The sequence below is a fragment of the Coregonus lavaretus genome (assembly GCF_964263955.1).
Source record: "Coregonus lavaretus genome assembly, contig: HAP1_SCAFFOLD_259, whole genome shotgun sequence".
Classification (NCBI taxonomy): Eukaryota; Metazoa; Chordata; class Actinopteri; order Salmoniformes; family Salmonidae; genus Coregonus; species Coregonus lavaretus.
Window position 1 is genome coordinate 484,417 of NW_028160020.1, and position 14,619 is coordinate 499,035.

Here is a 14,619-nt window from a genome sequence, read left to right on the forward strand (position 1 = left end):
TATAGCTAGCTACATCTATGGGCTTTATATAGCTAGCTACATCTACGTGCTTTATATAGCTAGCTACATCTATGGGCTTTATATAGCTAGCTACATCTATGGGCTTTATATAGCTAGCTACATCTATGGGCTTTATATAGCGAGCTACATCTATGGGCTTTATATAGCGAGCTACATCTATGGGCTTTATATAGCGAGCTACATCTATGGGCTTTATACAGCTAGCTACATCTATGGGCTTTATATAGCTAGCTACATCTATGGGCTTTTATGTTTTTCTGTCATGCCTAATGTGCAGTTGCCCATATATGTATTGGATAACAGCACAATAATTTGGGCTTTTTGTGGCTTGGGTTTGGGCTCATTAAATGTCATTAATGTAGGGCTAAATAATAAAATGTATTTAATATATGGCTCATCAGGCTCAGGTAGCATCAGGTTTTAATTTTCATACTGATCAAAGCTCTAATCAAATCCAGACATATTTATATGCTTTATAATGCTTTTGAATAACACTTCTGCTTTGGCGGGAAATACCGGGTTACCCAGCGAGAAAAGTTATTTATTCTCAGGATGGAACATTTGTAAAATACCGGGAAAAAATTTAACTCTAATTTACACGGATATGATTGAAGCCTGGGCTATATTAGGCTACATAATTAATTGTTGTTTGAAACCCCAGCAGTTTTTGCCAAGCATGCTGTTGGAATTGTTGATTTAAATGTGTAAAAGGCCTTTTCTAACCATCAATATGAGGATGTAGCTAATTAGAGGGGAAAGGGGATACCTAATCAGTTGAACAACTGAATGCGTTCAACTAAAATGTGTCTTCCGCAATTAACCGCAACCTCCGCGCAAGGCACCTTGTCCTAGAGAGATTTACACGGTTATCAAAACAGCCCTTATTTTAAGGGTTTCTAAAATCCCCTATGGGAAAAAAAATGATTAGAACCATTTCCTTGTTTGACCACTAGGGTTTATGGGTAATATGACTCATACTGTGGTACTCTATTGCGTTGCATTCCATGTCTGAAATGTGCTGTATAAATAAAACCTGATTTGATTTGACTCTTATTCTGAAGGAGTGTAAAAATCCGTGTCCTGACTTATTCTCGCCTGCTTTACAGGGGTGTCATTCTAATCCCTTTACAGGAACATTTTCCTAACTACGGTTCACGTTTTTACCAATTTAGGAATCGCAGCGAGAAGACGCAGTCTGGACTGTTTTTAATTTCACAGTGAAAATGGCCTCGGTCCGGTTAAGTCTGCCAACGTTATTTAATTTACTCGTAATCTGCGTCACTTTGCTATTGAATAACCGATGTTGTGTTGTTGCCAAGTGGTATCACAGACCCAACATTGTTTTGATCCTCACCGATGACCTGGACGTCGCTATTGGGGGCATGGTAAATGAGTTTACAACATTAGTTGAATCTATTGGTGGTATATTGGAAGAACTAACGTTAAGTTGGACTGCTGTGGGCTGATGCGCGCAGTGTTTACATGTAGCTAACGTTAGCCAGATAGCCTAGCCATCCCATATAGGCCAGCTATGTTTACATGTAGCTAACGTTAGCCGGATAGCCTAGCCATCCCATATAGGCCAGCTATGTTTACATGTAGCTAACGTTAGCCAGATAGCCTAGCCATCCCATATAGGCCAGCTATGTTTACATTTAGCTAACGTTAGCCAGATAGCCTAGCCATCCCATATAGGCCAGCTATGTTTACATTTAGCTAACGTTAGCCAGATAGCCTAGCCATCCCATATAGGCCAGCTATGTTTACATGTAGCTAACGTTAGCCAGATAGCCTAGCCATCCCATATAGGCCAGCTATGTTTACATTTAGCTAACGTTAGCCAGATAGCCTAGCCATCCCATATAGGCCAGCTATGTTTACATTTAGCTAACGTTAGCCAGATAGCCTAGCCATCCCATATAGGCCAGCTATGTTGAGGGTGTGTTGATCATGACCTGCTCGGTTATCTACCCCCTCAGGGCCTGCCGAGCCTAATCATGTCCCTGATCTCATCAGCCTACAGAACAATCACATCATGACTGTATGTGTCAGAGGAGGAGTGCTGCTGGTATAGGATCAGTTTAGCTTTTTTCTCTCCATAATTAATAAGATTACATGGAGAGGGGGGGGACCTGATCCTTGATCAGGCAATCCTACTCTGAGACTCTTGATACATACGGTTCCAGCGCTACAGCAGATGACCAGGCCCTTCATAAACACGGGATTAGTTCCTCCTCTCTAAACCAGCCTAAATCCCAAGTCAAACATCCATTGTTTTCAGTTAGTTCTGTTCTCACCCTATTCTATAGCAGGGGCCTGCTCTCACAGTCCAGGTATTTGGCAGCCAGTCTCTCTCCTCACCGGAACTAGTCCAGAGGGTTGAGTAGGTCTACTAGAAGTCTGGCCAGGAGAATCTTATGATCCTGTTTGATGTAATTCAGCTACATTTTCTCACTTTATTATTATTCTAAAGTTTAGAACAGGCAGATGTCTATGAGGATGACAGAGCAGTGTGAAATACGTTCCCTGAACAGGTTTGTCTGTGAGCTGAGGTTTCAGAATGGGACATCATTCTAACCCCTGTATTGTGTTTCTTCAGACCCCACTGAACAAGACCAGGAAGCTGATTGGTGATGCAGGGATCTCCTTCACCAACGCTGTGAGTATCCTGTTCAGAGTTAAGGGGTTAGGGTTGGTCTCCAACGCTGTGAGGATCCTGGTCAAGTTTCAAGTTGTATTAGCCGTATGTACGGGATACGCATGGTGTACATGGTCCAACAAAATGCTTACTGGCAGGTTCCTTCTGGAGGAGATGAATGCATGTCTGAGGGTTTCAGCAGCAGAACTGGAGAGGGAGGGTCTGACTTTGACAGTGTTGTGGAGGTGGAAGAATGAGGACTTGACTGTCTGTCTTATGCAGTGGTCAAAGGAGAGGGTGGAGTCCTGGATGACACCAAGGTTGCATTGCATGGAGGGAGAGACAGTGGTGTCGTCAATGGTGAGGTTGCCAGGTGTGGTGAGGTTGCCAGGTGTGGTGAGGTTGCCAGGTGTGGTGAGGTTGCCAGGTTTGGTGAGGTTGCCAGGTTTGGTGAGGTTGCCAGGTTTGGTGAGGGTGGACTTGGTGCCTATGAGGAGGACTTTTGTTGTTTTATCACTGTTGAGCTTGAGAAAGTTTTGTTTCATCCATGTTTTATTGTAGAGAGGCAGGATTCAGTGTGGGGCAGAGGTGGGTTGAGGAGGGATTTGGTGCTGAGGTAGATCTGGGTTTGGTGCTGAGGTAGATCTGGGTTTGGTGCTGAGGTAGATCTGGGTTTGGTGCTGAGGTAGATCTGGGTTTGGTGCTGAGGTAGATCTGGGTTTGGTGCTGAGGTAGATCTGGGTTTGGTGCTGAGGTAGATCTGGGTTTGGTGCTGAGGTAGATCTGGGTTTGGTGCTGAGGTAGATCTGGGTTTGGTGCTGAGGTAGATCTGGGTTTGGTGCTGAGGTAGATCTGGGTTTGGTGCTGAGGTAGATCTGGGTTTGGTGCTGAGGTAGGCCTGGGTTTGGTGCTGAGGTAGATCTGGGTTTGGTGCTGAGGTAGATCTGGGTTTGGTGCTGAGGTAGATCTGGGTTTGGTGCTGAGGTAGATCTGGGTTTGGTGCTGAGGTAGATCTGGGTTTGGTGCTGAGGTAGATCTGGGTTTGGTGCTGAGGTAGATCTGGGTTTGGTGCTGAGGTAGATCTGGGTTTGGTGCTGAGGTAGATCTGGGTGTCATCGGCATAGCAGTGGAAGTGAAGGTTGAAGTGACGGAGGATCTGAACAAGATGGAGGATGTAGATGATGAAGAGTAAGGGACCCAGCACAGAGTCCTGGGGGACACCCTGTAGACCTGGGGGACACCCTGTAGACCTGTAGCTGAGTCAGAGCCCTGGGGGACACCCTGTAGAACTGTAGCTGAGTCAGAGCCCTGGGGGACACCCCGTAGACCTGTAGCTGAGTCAGAGCCCTGGGGGACACCCTGTAGAACTGCAGCTGAGTCTGAGTCTGAGCCCTGGGGGACACCCTGTAGAACTGCAGCTGAGTCTGAGCCCTGGGGGACACCCTGTAGAACTGCAGCTGAGTCTGAGCCCTGGGGGACACCCTGTAGAACTGCAGCTGAGTCTGAGTCTGAGCCCTGGGGGACACCCTGTAGAACTGCAGCTGAGTCTGAGTCCTGGGGGACACCCTGTAGAACTGCAGCTGAGTCTGAGCCCTGGGGGACACCCTGTAGAACTGTAGCTGAGTCTGAGTCTGAGCCCTGGGGGACACCCTGTAGAACTGCAGCTGGGTCTGAGCCCTGGGGGACACCCTGTAGAACTGCAGCTGAGTCTGAGTCTGAGCCCTGGGGGACACCCTGTAGAACTGCAGCTGAGTCTGAGTCCTGGGGGACACCCTGTAGAACTGCAGCTGAGTCTGAGCCCTGGGGGACACCCTGTAGAACTGCAGCTGAGTCTGAGCCCTGGGGGACACCCTGTAGAACTGCAGCTGAGTCAGAGCCCTGGGGGACACCCCGTAGACCTGTAGCTGAGTCAGAGCCCTGGGGGACACCCTGTAGAACTGCAGCTGAGTCTGAGTCTGAGCCCTGGTGGACACCCTGTAGAACTGCAGCTGAGTCTGAGCCCTGGGGGACACCCTGTAGAACTGCAGCTGAGTCTGAGCCCTGGGGGACACCCTGTAGAACTGCAGCTGAGTCTGAGTCTGAGCCCTGGGGGACACCCTGTAGAACTGCAGCTGAGTCTGAGTCCTGGGGGACACCCTGTAGAACTGCAGCTGAGTCTGAGCCCTGGGGGACACCCTGTAGAACTGTAGCTGAGTCTGAGTCTGAGCCCTGGGGGACACCCTGTAGAACTGCAGCTGGGTCTGAGCCCTGGGGGACACCCTGTAGAACTGCAGCTGAGTCTGAGTCTGAGCCCTGGGGGACACCCTGTAGAACTGCAGCTGAGTCTGAGTCCTGGGGGACACCCTGTAGAACTGCAGCTGAGTCTGAGCCCTGGGGGACACCCTGTAGAACTGCAGCTGAGTCTGAGCCCTGGGGGACACCCTGTAGAACTGCAGCTGAGTCTGAGCCCTGGGGGACACCCTGTAGAACTGCAGCTGAGTCTGAGTCCTGGGGGACACCCTGTAGAACTGTAGCTGAGTCTGAGCCCTGGGGGACACCCTGTAGAACTGCAGCTGAGTCTGAGTCCTGGGGGACACCCTGTAGAACTGCAGCTGAGTCTGAGCCCTGGGGGACACCCTGTAGAACTGCAGCTGAGTCTGAGCCCTGGGGGACACCCTGTAGAACTGTAGCTGAGTCTGAGCCCTGGGGGACACCCTGTAGAACTGCAGCTGAGTCTGAGTCCTGGGGGACACCCTGTAGAACTGCAGCTGTTGTGAGCCCTGGGGGACACCCTGTAGAACTGCAGCTGAGTCTGAGCCGTGGGGGACACCCTGTAGAACTGTAGCTGAGTCAGAGCCCTGGGGGACACCCTGTAGAACTGCAGCTGAGTCAGAGCCCTGGGGGACACCCTGTAGAACTGCAGCTGAGTCTGAGCCCTGGGGGAAACCCTGTAGAACTGTAGCTGAGTCTGAGTCCTGGGGGACACCCTGTAGAACTGCAGCTGTTGTGAGCCCTGGGGGACACCCTGTAGAACTGCAGCTGAGTCTGAGCCCTGGGGGACACCCTGTAGAACTGCAGCTGTTGTGAGCCCTGGGGGACACCCTGTAGAACTGCAGCTGAGTCTGAGTCTGAGCCCTGGGGGACACCCTGTAGAACTGCAGCTGAGTCTGAGTCCTGGGGGACACCCTGTAGACCTGTAGCTGAGTCAGAGCCCTGGGGGACACCCTGTAGAACTGCAGCTGAGTCTGAGTCTGAGCCCTGGGGGACACCCTGTAGAACTGCAGCTGAGTCTGAGCCCTGGGGGACACCCTGTAGAACTGCAGCTGAGTCTGAGTCTGAGCCCTGGGGGACACCCTGTAGAACTGCAGCTGAGTCTGAGCCCTGGGGGACACCCTGTAGAACTGCAGCTGAGTCTGAGTCCTGGGGGACACCCTGTAGAACTGCAGCTGAGTCTGAGCCCTGGGGGACACCCTGTAGAACTGCAGCTGAGTCTGAGTCCTGGGGGACACCCTGTAGAACTGCAGCTGAGTCTGAGCCCTGGGGGACACCCTGTAGAACTGCAGCTGAGTCTGAGCCCTGGGGGACACCCTGTAGAACTGCAGCTGAGTCTGAGCCCTGGGGGACACCCTGTAGAACTGTAGCTGAGTCTGAGTCTGAGCCCTGGGGGACACCCTGTAGAACTGCAGCTGAGTCTGAGTCCTGGGGGACACCCTGTAGAACTGCAGCTGAGTCTGAGCCCTGGGGGACACCCTGTAGAACTGCAGCTGAGTCTGAGTCCTGGGGGACACCCTGTAGAACTGCAGCTGAGTCTGAGTCCTGGGGGACACCCTGTAGAACTGCAGCTGAGTCTGAGCCCTGGGGGACACCCTGTAGAACTGCAGCTGAGTCTGAGCCCTGGGGGACACCCTGTAGAACTGCAGCTGAGTCTGAGCCCTGGGGGACACCCTGTAGAACTGCAGCTGAGTCTGAGCCCTGGGGGACACCCTGTAGAACTGCAGCTGAGTCTGAGTCTGAGCCCTGGGGGACACCCTGTAGAACTGCAGCTGAGTCTGAGTCTGAGCCCTGGGGGACACCCTGTAGAACTGCAGCTGAGTCTGAGTCCTGGGGGACACCCTGTAGAACTGCAGCTGAGTCTGAGCCCTGGGGGACACCCTGTAGAACTGCAGCTGAGTCTGAGCCCTGGGGGACACCCTGTAGAACTGCAGCTGAGTCTGAGTCCTGGGGGACACCCTGTAGAACTGTAGCTGAGTCTGAGCCCTGGGGGAAACCCTATAGAACTGCAGCTGAGTCTGAGTCCTGGGGGACACCCTGTAGAACTGCAGCTGAGTCAGAGCCCTGGGGGACACCCTGTAGAACTGCAGCTGAGTCTGAGCCCTGGGGGACACCCTGTAGAACTGTAGCTGAGTCTGAGCCCTGGGGGACACCCTGTAGAACTGCAGCTGAGTCTGAGTCCTGGGGGACACCCTGTAGAACTGCAGCTGAGTCTGAGTCTGAGCCCTGGGGGACACCCTGTAGAACTGCAGCTGTTGTGAGCCCTGGGGGACACCCTGTAGAACTGCAGCTGAGTCTGAGCCGTGGGGGACACCCTGTAGAACTGTAGCTGAGTCAGAGCCCTGGGGGACACCCTGTAGAACTGCAGCTGAGTCAGAGCCCTGGGGGACACCCTGTAGAACTGCAGCTGAGTCTGAGCCCTGGGGGACACCCTGTAGAACTGTAGCTGAGTCTGAGTCCTGGGGGACACCCTGTAGAACTGCAGCTGTTGTGAGCCCTGGGGGACACCCTGTAGAACTGCAGCTGAGTCTGAGCCCTGGGGGACACCCTGTAGAACTGCAGCTGTTGTGAGCCCTGGGGGACACCCTGTAGAACTGCAGCTGAGTCTGAGTCTGAGCCCTGGGGGACACCCTGTAGAACTGCAGCTGAGTCTGAGTCCTGGGGGACACCCTGTAGACCTGTAGCTGAGTCAGAGCCCTGGGGGACACCCTGTAGAACAGTAGCTGAGTCTGAGCCCTGGGGGACACCCTGTAGAACTGCAGCTGAGTCTGAGTCCTGGGGGACACCCTGTAGACCTGCAGCTGAGTCTGAGTCCTGGGGGACACCCTGTAGACCTGTAGCTGAGTCTGAGTCCTGGGGGACACCCTGTAGACCTGCAGCTGAGTCTGAGCCCTGGGGGACACCCTGTAGAACTGCAGCTGAGTCTGAGTCCTGGGGGACACCCTGTAGACCTGCAGCTGAGTCTGAGCCCTGGGGGACACCCTGTAGAACTGTAGCTGAGTCTGAGTCCTGGGGGACACCCTGTAGAACTGCAGCTGTTGTGAGCCCTGGGGGACACCCTGTAGAACTGCAGCTGAGTCTGAGCCCTGGGGGACACCCTGTAGAACTGCAGCTGTTGTGAGCCCTGGGGGACACCCTGTAGAACTGCAGCTGAGTCTGAGTCCTGGGGGACACCCTGTAGACCTGCAGCTGAGTCTGAGTCCTGGGGGACACCCTGTAGACCTGTAGCTGAGTCTGAGTCCTGGGGGACACCCTGTAGACCTGCAGCTGAGTCTGAGCCCTGGGGGACACCCTGTAGAACTGCAGCTGAGTCTGAGTCCTGGGGGACACCCTGTAGACCTGTAGCTGAGTCAGAGCCCTGGGGGACACCCTGTAGAACAGTAGCTGAGTCTGAGCCCTGGGGGACACCCTGTAGAACTGCAGCTGAGTCTGAGTCCTGGGGGACACCCTGTAGACCTGCAGCTGAGTCTGAGTCCTGGGGGACACCCTGTAGACCTGTAGCTGAGTCTGAGTCCTGGGGGACACCCTGTAGACCTGCAGCTGAGTCTGAGCCCTGGGGGACACCCTGTAGAACTGCAGCTGAGTCTGAGTCCTGGGGGACACCCTGTAGACCTGCAGCTGAGTCTGAGCCCTGGGGGACACCCTGTAGAACTGTAGCTGAGTCTGAGTCTGAGCCCTGGGGGACACCCTGTAGAACTGCAGCTGAGTCTGAGCCCTGGGGGACACCCTGTAGACCTGCAGAGGAGTCTGAGGTGTGGCCATTGAGTGAGATATAGTGGGTCCGGTTTGTGAGGTATGATTGTAGCCAGGAGAGTGCGGTGCCCTCAACACCCATGCCCTCAACCCTGGTGAGGAGGATCTGATGGCTCACTGTGTCAAAAGCAGCACTCAGGTCCAGGAGAATCAGGATGTTGAGGGTACCAGCATCAGCAGAGGTCAGGAGGTCATTGATCACTTTGAGGAGGGTGGTTTCAGTGCTGTGGATGGGGCGGAAACCAGACAGGAGGGGCTCCAACCGGTTGTTGATTAGCGGGTGGGTTTGGAATTGGGAGGCAACCCTAAGCTCCAGAGTCTTAATAGGGAAGGGGAGGTTGGAAATGGGGCGGATGGTGGTGTCCAGGCCAGGCTTTTATAAGGAAGGGGAGGTTGGAAATGGGGCGGATGGTGGTGTCCAGGCCAGGCTTTTATAAGGAAGGGGAGGTTGGAAATGGGGCAGATGGTGGTGTCCAGGCCAGGCTTTTATAAGGAAGGGGAGGTTGGAAATGGGGCGGATGGTGGTGTCCAGGCCAGGCTTTTATAAGGAAGGGGAGGTTGGAAATGGGGCGGATGGTGGAGTCCAGGCCAGGCTTTTATAGGGAAGGGGAGGTTGGAAATGGGGCGGATGGTGGTGTCCAGGCCAGGCTTTTATAGGGAAGGGGAGGTTGGAAATGGGGCGGATGGTGGTGTCCAGTCCAGGCTTTTATAAAGAAGGGGAGGTTGGAAATGGGGCGGATGGTGGTGTCCAGTCCAGGCTTTTATAAGGAAGGGGAGGTTGGAAATGGGGCAGATGGTGGTGTCCAGGCCAGGCTTTTATAAGGAAGGGGAGGTTGGAAATGGGGCGGATGGTGGTGTCCAGGCCAGGCTTTTATAAGGAAGGGGAGGTTGGAAATGGGGCGGATGGTGGAGTCCAGGCCAGGCTTTTATAGGGAAGGGGAGGTTGGAAATGGGGCGGATGGTGGTGTCCAGGCCAGGCTTTTATAAGGAAGGGGAGGTTGGAAATGGGGCGGATGGTGATGTCCAGTCCAGGCTTTTATAAAGAAGGGGAGGTTGGAAATGGGGAGGATGGTGGTGTCCAGTCCAGGCTTTTATAAGGAAGGGGAGGTTGGAAATGGGGCGGATGGTGGTGTCCAGGCCAGGCTTTTATAAGGAAGGGGAGGTTGGAAATGGGGCGGATGGTGGAGTCCAGGCCAGGCTTTTATAGGGAAGGGGAGGTTGGAAATGGGGCGGATGGTGGTGTCCAGGCCAGGCTTTTATAAGGAAGGGGAGGTTGGAAATGGGGCGGATGGTGGTGTCCAGTCCAGGCTTTTATAAAGAAGGGGAGGTTGGAAATGGGGCGGATGGTGGTGTCCAGTCCAGGCTTTTATAAGGAAGGGGAGGTTGGAAACGGGGCGGATGGTGGTGTCCAGTCCAGGCTTTTATAGGGAAGGGGAGGTTGGAAATGGGGCGGATGGTGGTGTCCAGGCCAGGCTTTTATAAGGAAGGGGAGGTTGGAAATGGGGCGGATGGTGATGTCCAGTCCAGGCTTTTATAAAGAAGGGGAGGTTGGAAATGGGGAGGATGGTGGTGTCCAGTCCAGGCTTTTATAAGGAAGGGGAGGTTGGAAATGGGGCGGATGGTGGTGTCCAGGCCAGGCTTTTATAAGGAAGGGGAGGTTGGAAATGGGGCGGATGGTGGAGTCCAGGCCAGGCTTTTATAGGGAAGGGGAGGTTGGAAATGGGGCGGATGGTGGTGTCCAGGCCAGGCTTTTATAAGGAAGGGGAGGTTGGAAATGGGGCGGATGGTGGTGTCCAGTCCAGGCTTTTATAAAGAAGGGGAGGTTGGAAATGGGGCGGATGGTGGTGTCCAGTCCAGGCTTTTATAAGGAAGGGGAGGTTGGAAATGGGGCGGATGGTGGTGTCCAGTCCAGGCTTTTATAAGGAAGGGGAGGTTGGAAATGGGGCGGATGGTGGTGTCCAGTCCAGGCTTTTATAAGGAAGGGGAGGTTGGAAACGGGGCGGATGGTGGTGTCCAGTCCAGGCTTTTATAAGGAAGGGGAGGTTGGAAATGGGGTGGATGGTGGTGTCCAGGCCAGGCTTTTATAAGGAAGGGGAGGTTGGAAATGGGGTGGATGGTGGTGTCCAGTCCAGGCTTTTATAAGGAAGGGGAGGTTGGAAATGGGGCGGATGGTGGTGTCCAGTCCAGGCTTTTATAAGGAACGGGAGGTTGGAAATGGGGCGGATGGTGGTGTCCAGTCCAGGCTTTTATAAGGAAGGGGAGGTTGGAAATGGGGCGGATGGTGGTGTCCAGTCCAGGCTTTTATAAGGAAGGGGAGGTTGGAAATGGGGCGGATGGTGGTGTCCAGTCCAGGCTTTTATAAGGAAGGGGAGGTTGGAAATGGGGCGGATGGTGGTGTCCAGGCCAGGCTTTTATAAGGAAGGGGAGGTTGGAAATGGGGCGGATGGTGGAGTCCAGGCCAGGCTTTTATAGGGAAGGGGAGGTTGGAAATGGGGCGGATGGTGGTGTCCAGGCCAGGCTTTTATAAGGAAGGGGAGGTTGGAAATGGGGCGGATGGTGGTGTCCAGTCCAGGCTTTTATAAAGAAGGGGAGGTTGGAAATGGGGCGGATGGTGGTGTCCAGTCCAGGCTTTTATAAGGAAGGGGAGGTTGGAAACGGGGCGGATGGTGGTGTCCAGTCCAGGCTTTTATAGGGAAGGGGAGGTTGGAAATGGGGCGGATGGTGGTGTCCAGGCCAGGCTTTTATAAGGAAGGGGAGGTTGGAAATGGGGCGGATGGTGATGTCCAGTCCAGGCTTTTATAAAGAAGGGGAGGTTGGAAATGGGGAGGATGGTGGTGTCCAGTCCAGGCTTTTATAAGGAAGGGGAGGTTGGAAATGGGGCGGATGGTGGTGTCCAGGCCAGGCTTTTATAAGGAAGGGGAGGTTGGAAATGGGGCGGATGGTGGAGTCCAGGCCAGGCTTTTATAGGGAAGGGGAGGTTGGAAATGGGGCGGATGGTGGTGTCCAGGCCAGGCTTTTATAAGGAAGGGGAGGTTGGAAATGGGGCGGATGGTGGTGTCCAGTCCAGGCTTTTATAAAGAAGGGGAGGTTGGAAATGGGGCGGATGGTGGTGTCCAGTCCAGGCTTTTATAAGGAAGGGGAGGTTGGAAACGGGGCGGATGGTGGTGTCCAGTCCAGGCTTTTATAAGGAAGGGGAGGTTGGAAATGGGGCGGATGGTGGTGTCCAGTCCAGGCTTTTATAAGGAAGGGGAGGTTGGAAACGGGGCGGATGGTGGTGTCCAGTCCAGGCTTTTATAAGGAAGGGGAGGTTGGAAATGGGGTGGATGGTGGTGTCCAGGCCAGGCTTTTATAAGGAAGGGGAGGTTGGAAATGGGGTGGATGGTGGTGTCCAGTCCAGGCTTTTATAAGGAAGGGGAGGTTGGAAATGGGGCGGATGGTGGTGTCCAGTCCAGGCTTTTATAAGGAAGGGGAGGTTGGAAATGGGGCGGATGGTGGTGTCCAGTCCAGGCTTTTATAAGGAAGGGGAGGTTGGAAATGGGGCGGATGGTGGTGTCCAGTCCAGGCTTTTATAAGGAAGGGGAGGTTGGAAATGGGGCGGATGGTGGAGTCCAGTCCAGGCTTTTATAAGGAAGGGGAGGTTGGAAATGGGGCGGATGGTGGTGTCCAGGCCAGGCTTTTTAAAGATGGGTTGACTGCAGCTGGATGGTGGTGTCCAGTCCAGGCTTTTATAAGGAAGGGGAGGTTGGAAATGGGGTGGATGGTGGTGTCCAGGCCAGGCTTTTATAAGGAAGGGGAGGTTGGAAATGGGGCGGATGGTGGTGTCCAGGCCAGGCTTTTATAAGGAAGGGGAGGTTGGAAATGGGGCGGATGGTGGTGTCCAGTCCAGGCTTTTATAAGGAAGGGGATGTTGGAAATGGGGCGGATGGTGGTGTCCAGGCCAGGCTTTTATAAGGAAGGGGAGGTTGGAAATGGGGCGGATGGTGGTGTCCAGTCCAGGCTTTTATAAGGAAGGGGAAGTTGGAAATGGGGCGGATGGTGGTGTCCAGGCCAGGCTTTTATAAGGAAGGGGAGGTTGGAAATGGGGCGGATGGTGGTGTCCAGTCCAGGCTTTTATAAGGAAGGGGAGGTTGGAAATGGGGCGGATGGTGGTGTCCAGTCCAGGCTTTTATAAGGAAGGGGAGGTTGGAAATGGGGCGGATGGTGGTGTCCAGTCCAGGCTTTTATAAGGAAGGGGAGGTTGGAAATGGGGCGGATGGTGGTGTCCAGTCCAGGCTTTTATAAGGAAGGGGAGGTTGGAAATGGGGCGGATGGTGGTGTCCAGTCCAGGCTTTTATAAGGAAGGGGAGGTTGGAAATGGGGCGGATGGTGGTGTCCAGTCCAGGCTTTTATAAGGAAGGGGAGGTTGGAAATGGGGTGGATGGTGGTGTCCAGGCCAGGCTTTTATAAGGAAGGGGAGGTTGGAAATGGGGTGGATGGTGGTGTCCAGTCCAGGCTTTTATAAGGAAGGGGAGGTTGGAAATGGGGCGGATGGTGGTGTCCAGTCCAGGCTTTTATAAGGAAGGGGAGGTTGGAAATGGGGCGGATGGTGGTGTCCAGTCCAGGCTTTTATAAGGAAGGGGAGGTTGGAAATGGGGTGGATGGTGGTGTCCAGTCCAGGCTTTTATAAGGAAGGGGAGGTTGGAAATGGGGCGGATGGTGGAGTCCAGTCCAGGCTTTTATAAGGAAGGGGAGGTTGGAAATGGGGCGGATGGTGGTGTCCAGGCCAGGCTTTTTAAAGATGGGTTGACTGCAGCTGGATGGTGGTGTCCAGTCCAGGCTTTTATAAGGAAGGGGAGGTTGGAAATGGGGTGGATGGTGGTGTCCAGGCCAGGCTTTTATAAGGAAGGGGAGGTTGGAAATGGGGCGGATGGTGGTGTCCAGGCCAGGCTTTTATAAGGAAGGGGAGGTTGGAAATGGGGCGGATGGTGGTGTCCAGTCCAGGCTTTTATAAGGAAGGGGATGTTGGAAATGGGGCGGATGGTGGTGTCCAGGCCAGGCTTTTATAAGGAAGGGGAGGTTGGAAATGGGGCGGATGGTGGTGTCCAGTCCAGGCTTTTATAAGGAAGGGGAAGTTGGAAATGGGGCGGATGGTGGTGTCCAGGCCAGGCTTTTATAAGGAAGGGGAGGTTGGAAATGGGGCGGATGGTGGTGTCCAGTCCAGGCTTTTATAAGGAAGGGGAGGTTGGAAATGGGGCGGATGGTGGTGTCCAGTCCAGGCTTTTATAAGGAAGGGGAGGTTGGAAATGGGGCGGATGGTGGTGTCCAGTCCAGGCTTTTATAAGGAAGGGGAGGTTGGAAATGGGGCGGATGGTGGTGTCCAGTCCAGGCTTTTATAAGGAAGGGGAGGTTGGAAATGGGGCGGATGGTGGAGTCCAGTCCAGGCTTTTATAAGGAAGGGGAGGTTGGAAATGGGGCGGATGGTGGTGTCCAGGCCTTTTAAAGATGGGTTGACTGCAGCTGGATGGTGGTGCCCAGTCCAGGCTTTTATAAGGAAGGGGAGGTTGGAAATGGGGTGGATGGTGGTGTCCAGGCCAGGCTTTTATAAGGAAGGGGAGGTTGGAAATGGGGCGGATGGTGGTGTCCAGTCCAGGCTTTTATAAGGAAGGGGAGGTTGGAAATGGGGCGGATGGTGGTGTCCAGTCCAGGCTTTTATAAGGAAGGGGAGGTTGGAAATGGGGCGGATGGTGGTGTCCAGTCCAGGCTTTTATAAGGAAGGGGAGGTTGGAAATGGGGCGGATGGTGGAGTCCAGTCCAGGCTTTTATAAGGAAGGGGAGGTTGGAAATGGGGCGGATGGTGGTGTCCAGGCCAGGCTTTTTAAAGATGGGTTGACTGCAGCTGGATGGTGGTGTCCAGTCCAGGCTTTTATAAGGAAGGGGAGGTTGGAAATGGGGTGGATGGTGGTGTCCAGGCCAGGCTT

The 14,619-nt window shown here is 54.0% G+C and overlaps 1 protein-coding gene across 1 annotated transcript in view; it reads left to right on the forward strand.

The window, feature by feature from the left end:
• The first annotated feature begins 1,073 nt into the window (after positions 1 to 1,073).
• LOC311122268 (N-acetylglucosamine-6-sulfatase-like) overlaps positions 1,074 to 14,619 on the forward strand; it is a 48,515-nt gene continuing 34,969 nt past the window's right edge. The window contains exons 1-2 of the mRNA XM_084196657.1: positions 1,074 to 1,406; positions 2,621 to 2,680. Coding sequence (XP_084052783.1) covers positions 1,245 to 1,406; positions 2,621 to 2,680 — 222 coding nt within the window. The 5' untranslated portion in view covers positions 1,074 to 1,244. The remainder of the gene's footprint in view (positions 1,407 to 2,620; positions 2,681 to 14,619) is intronic.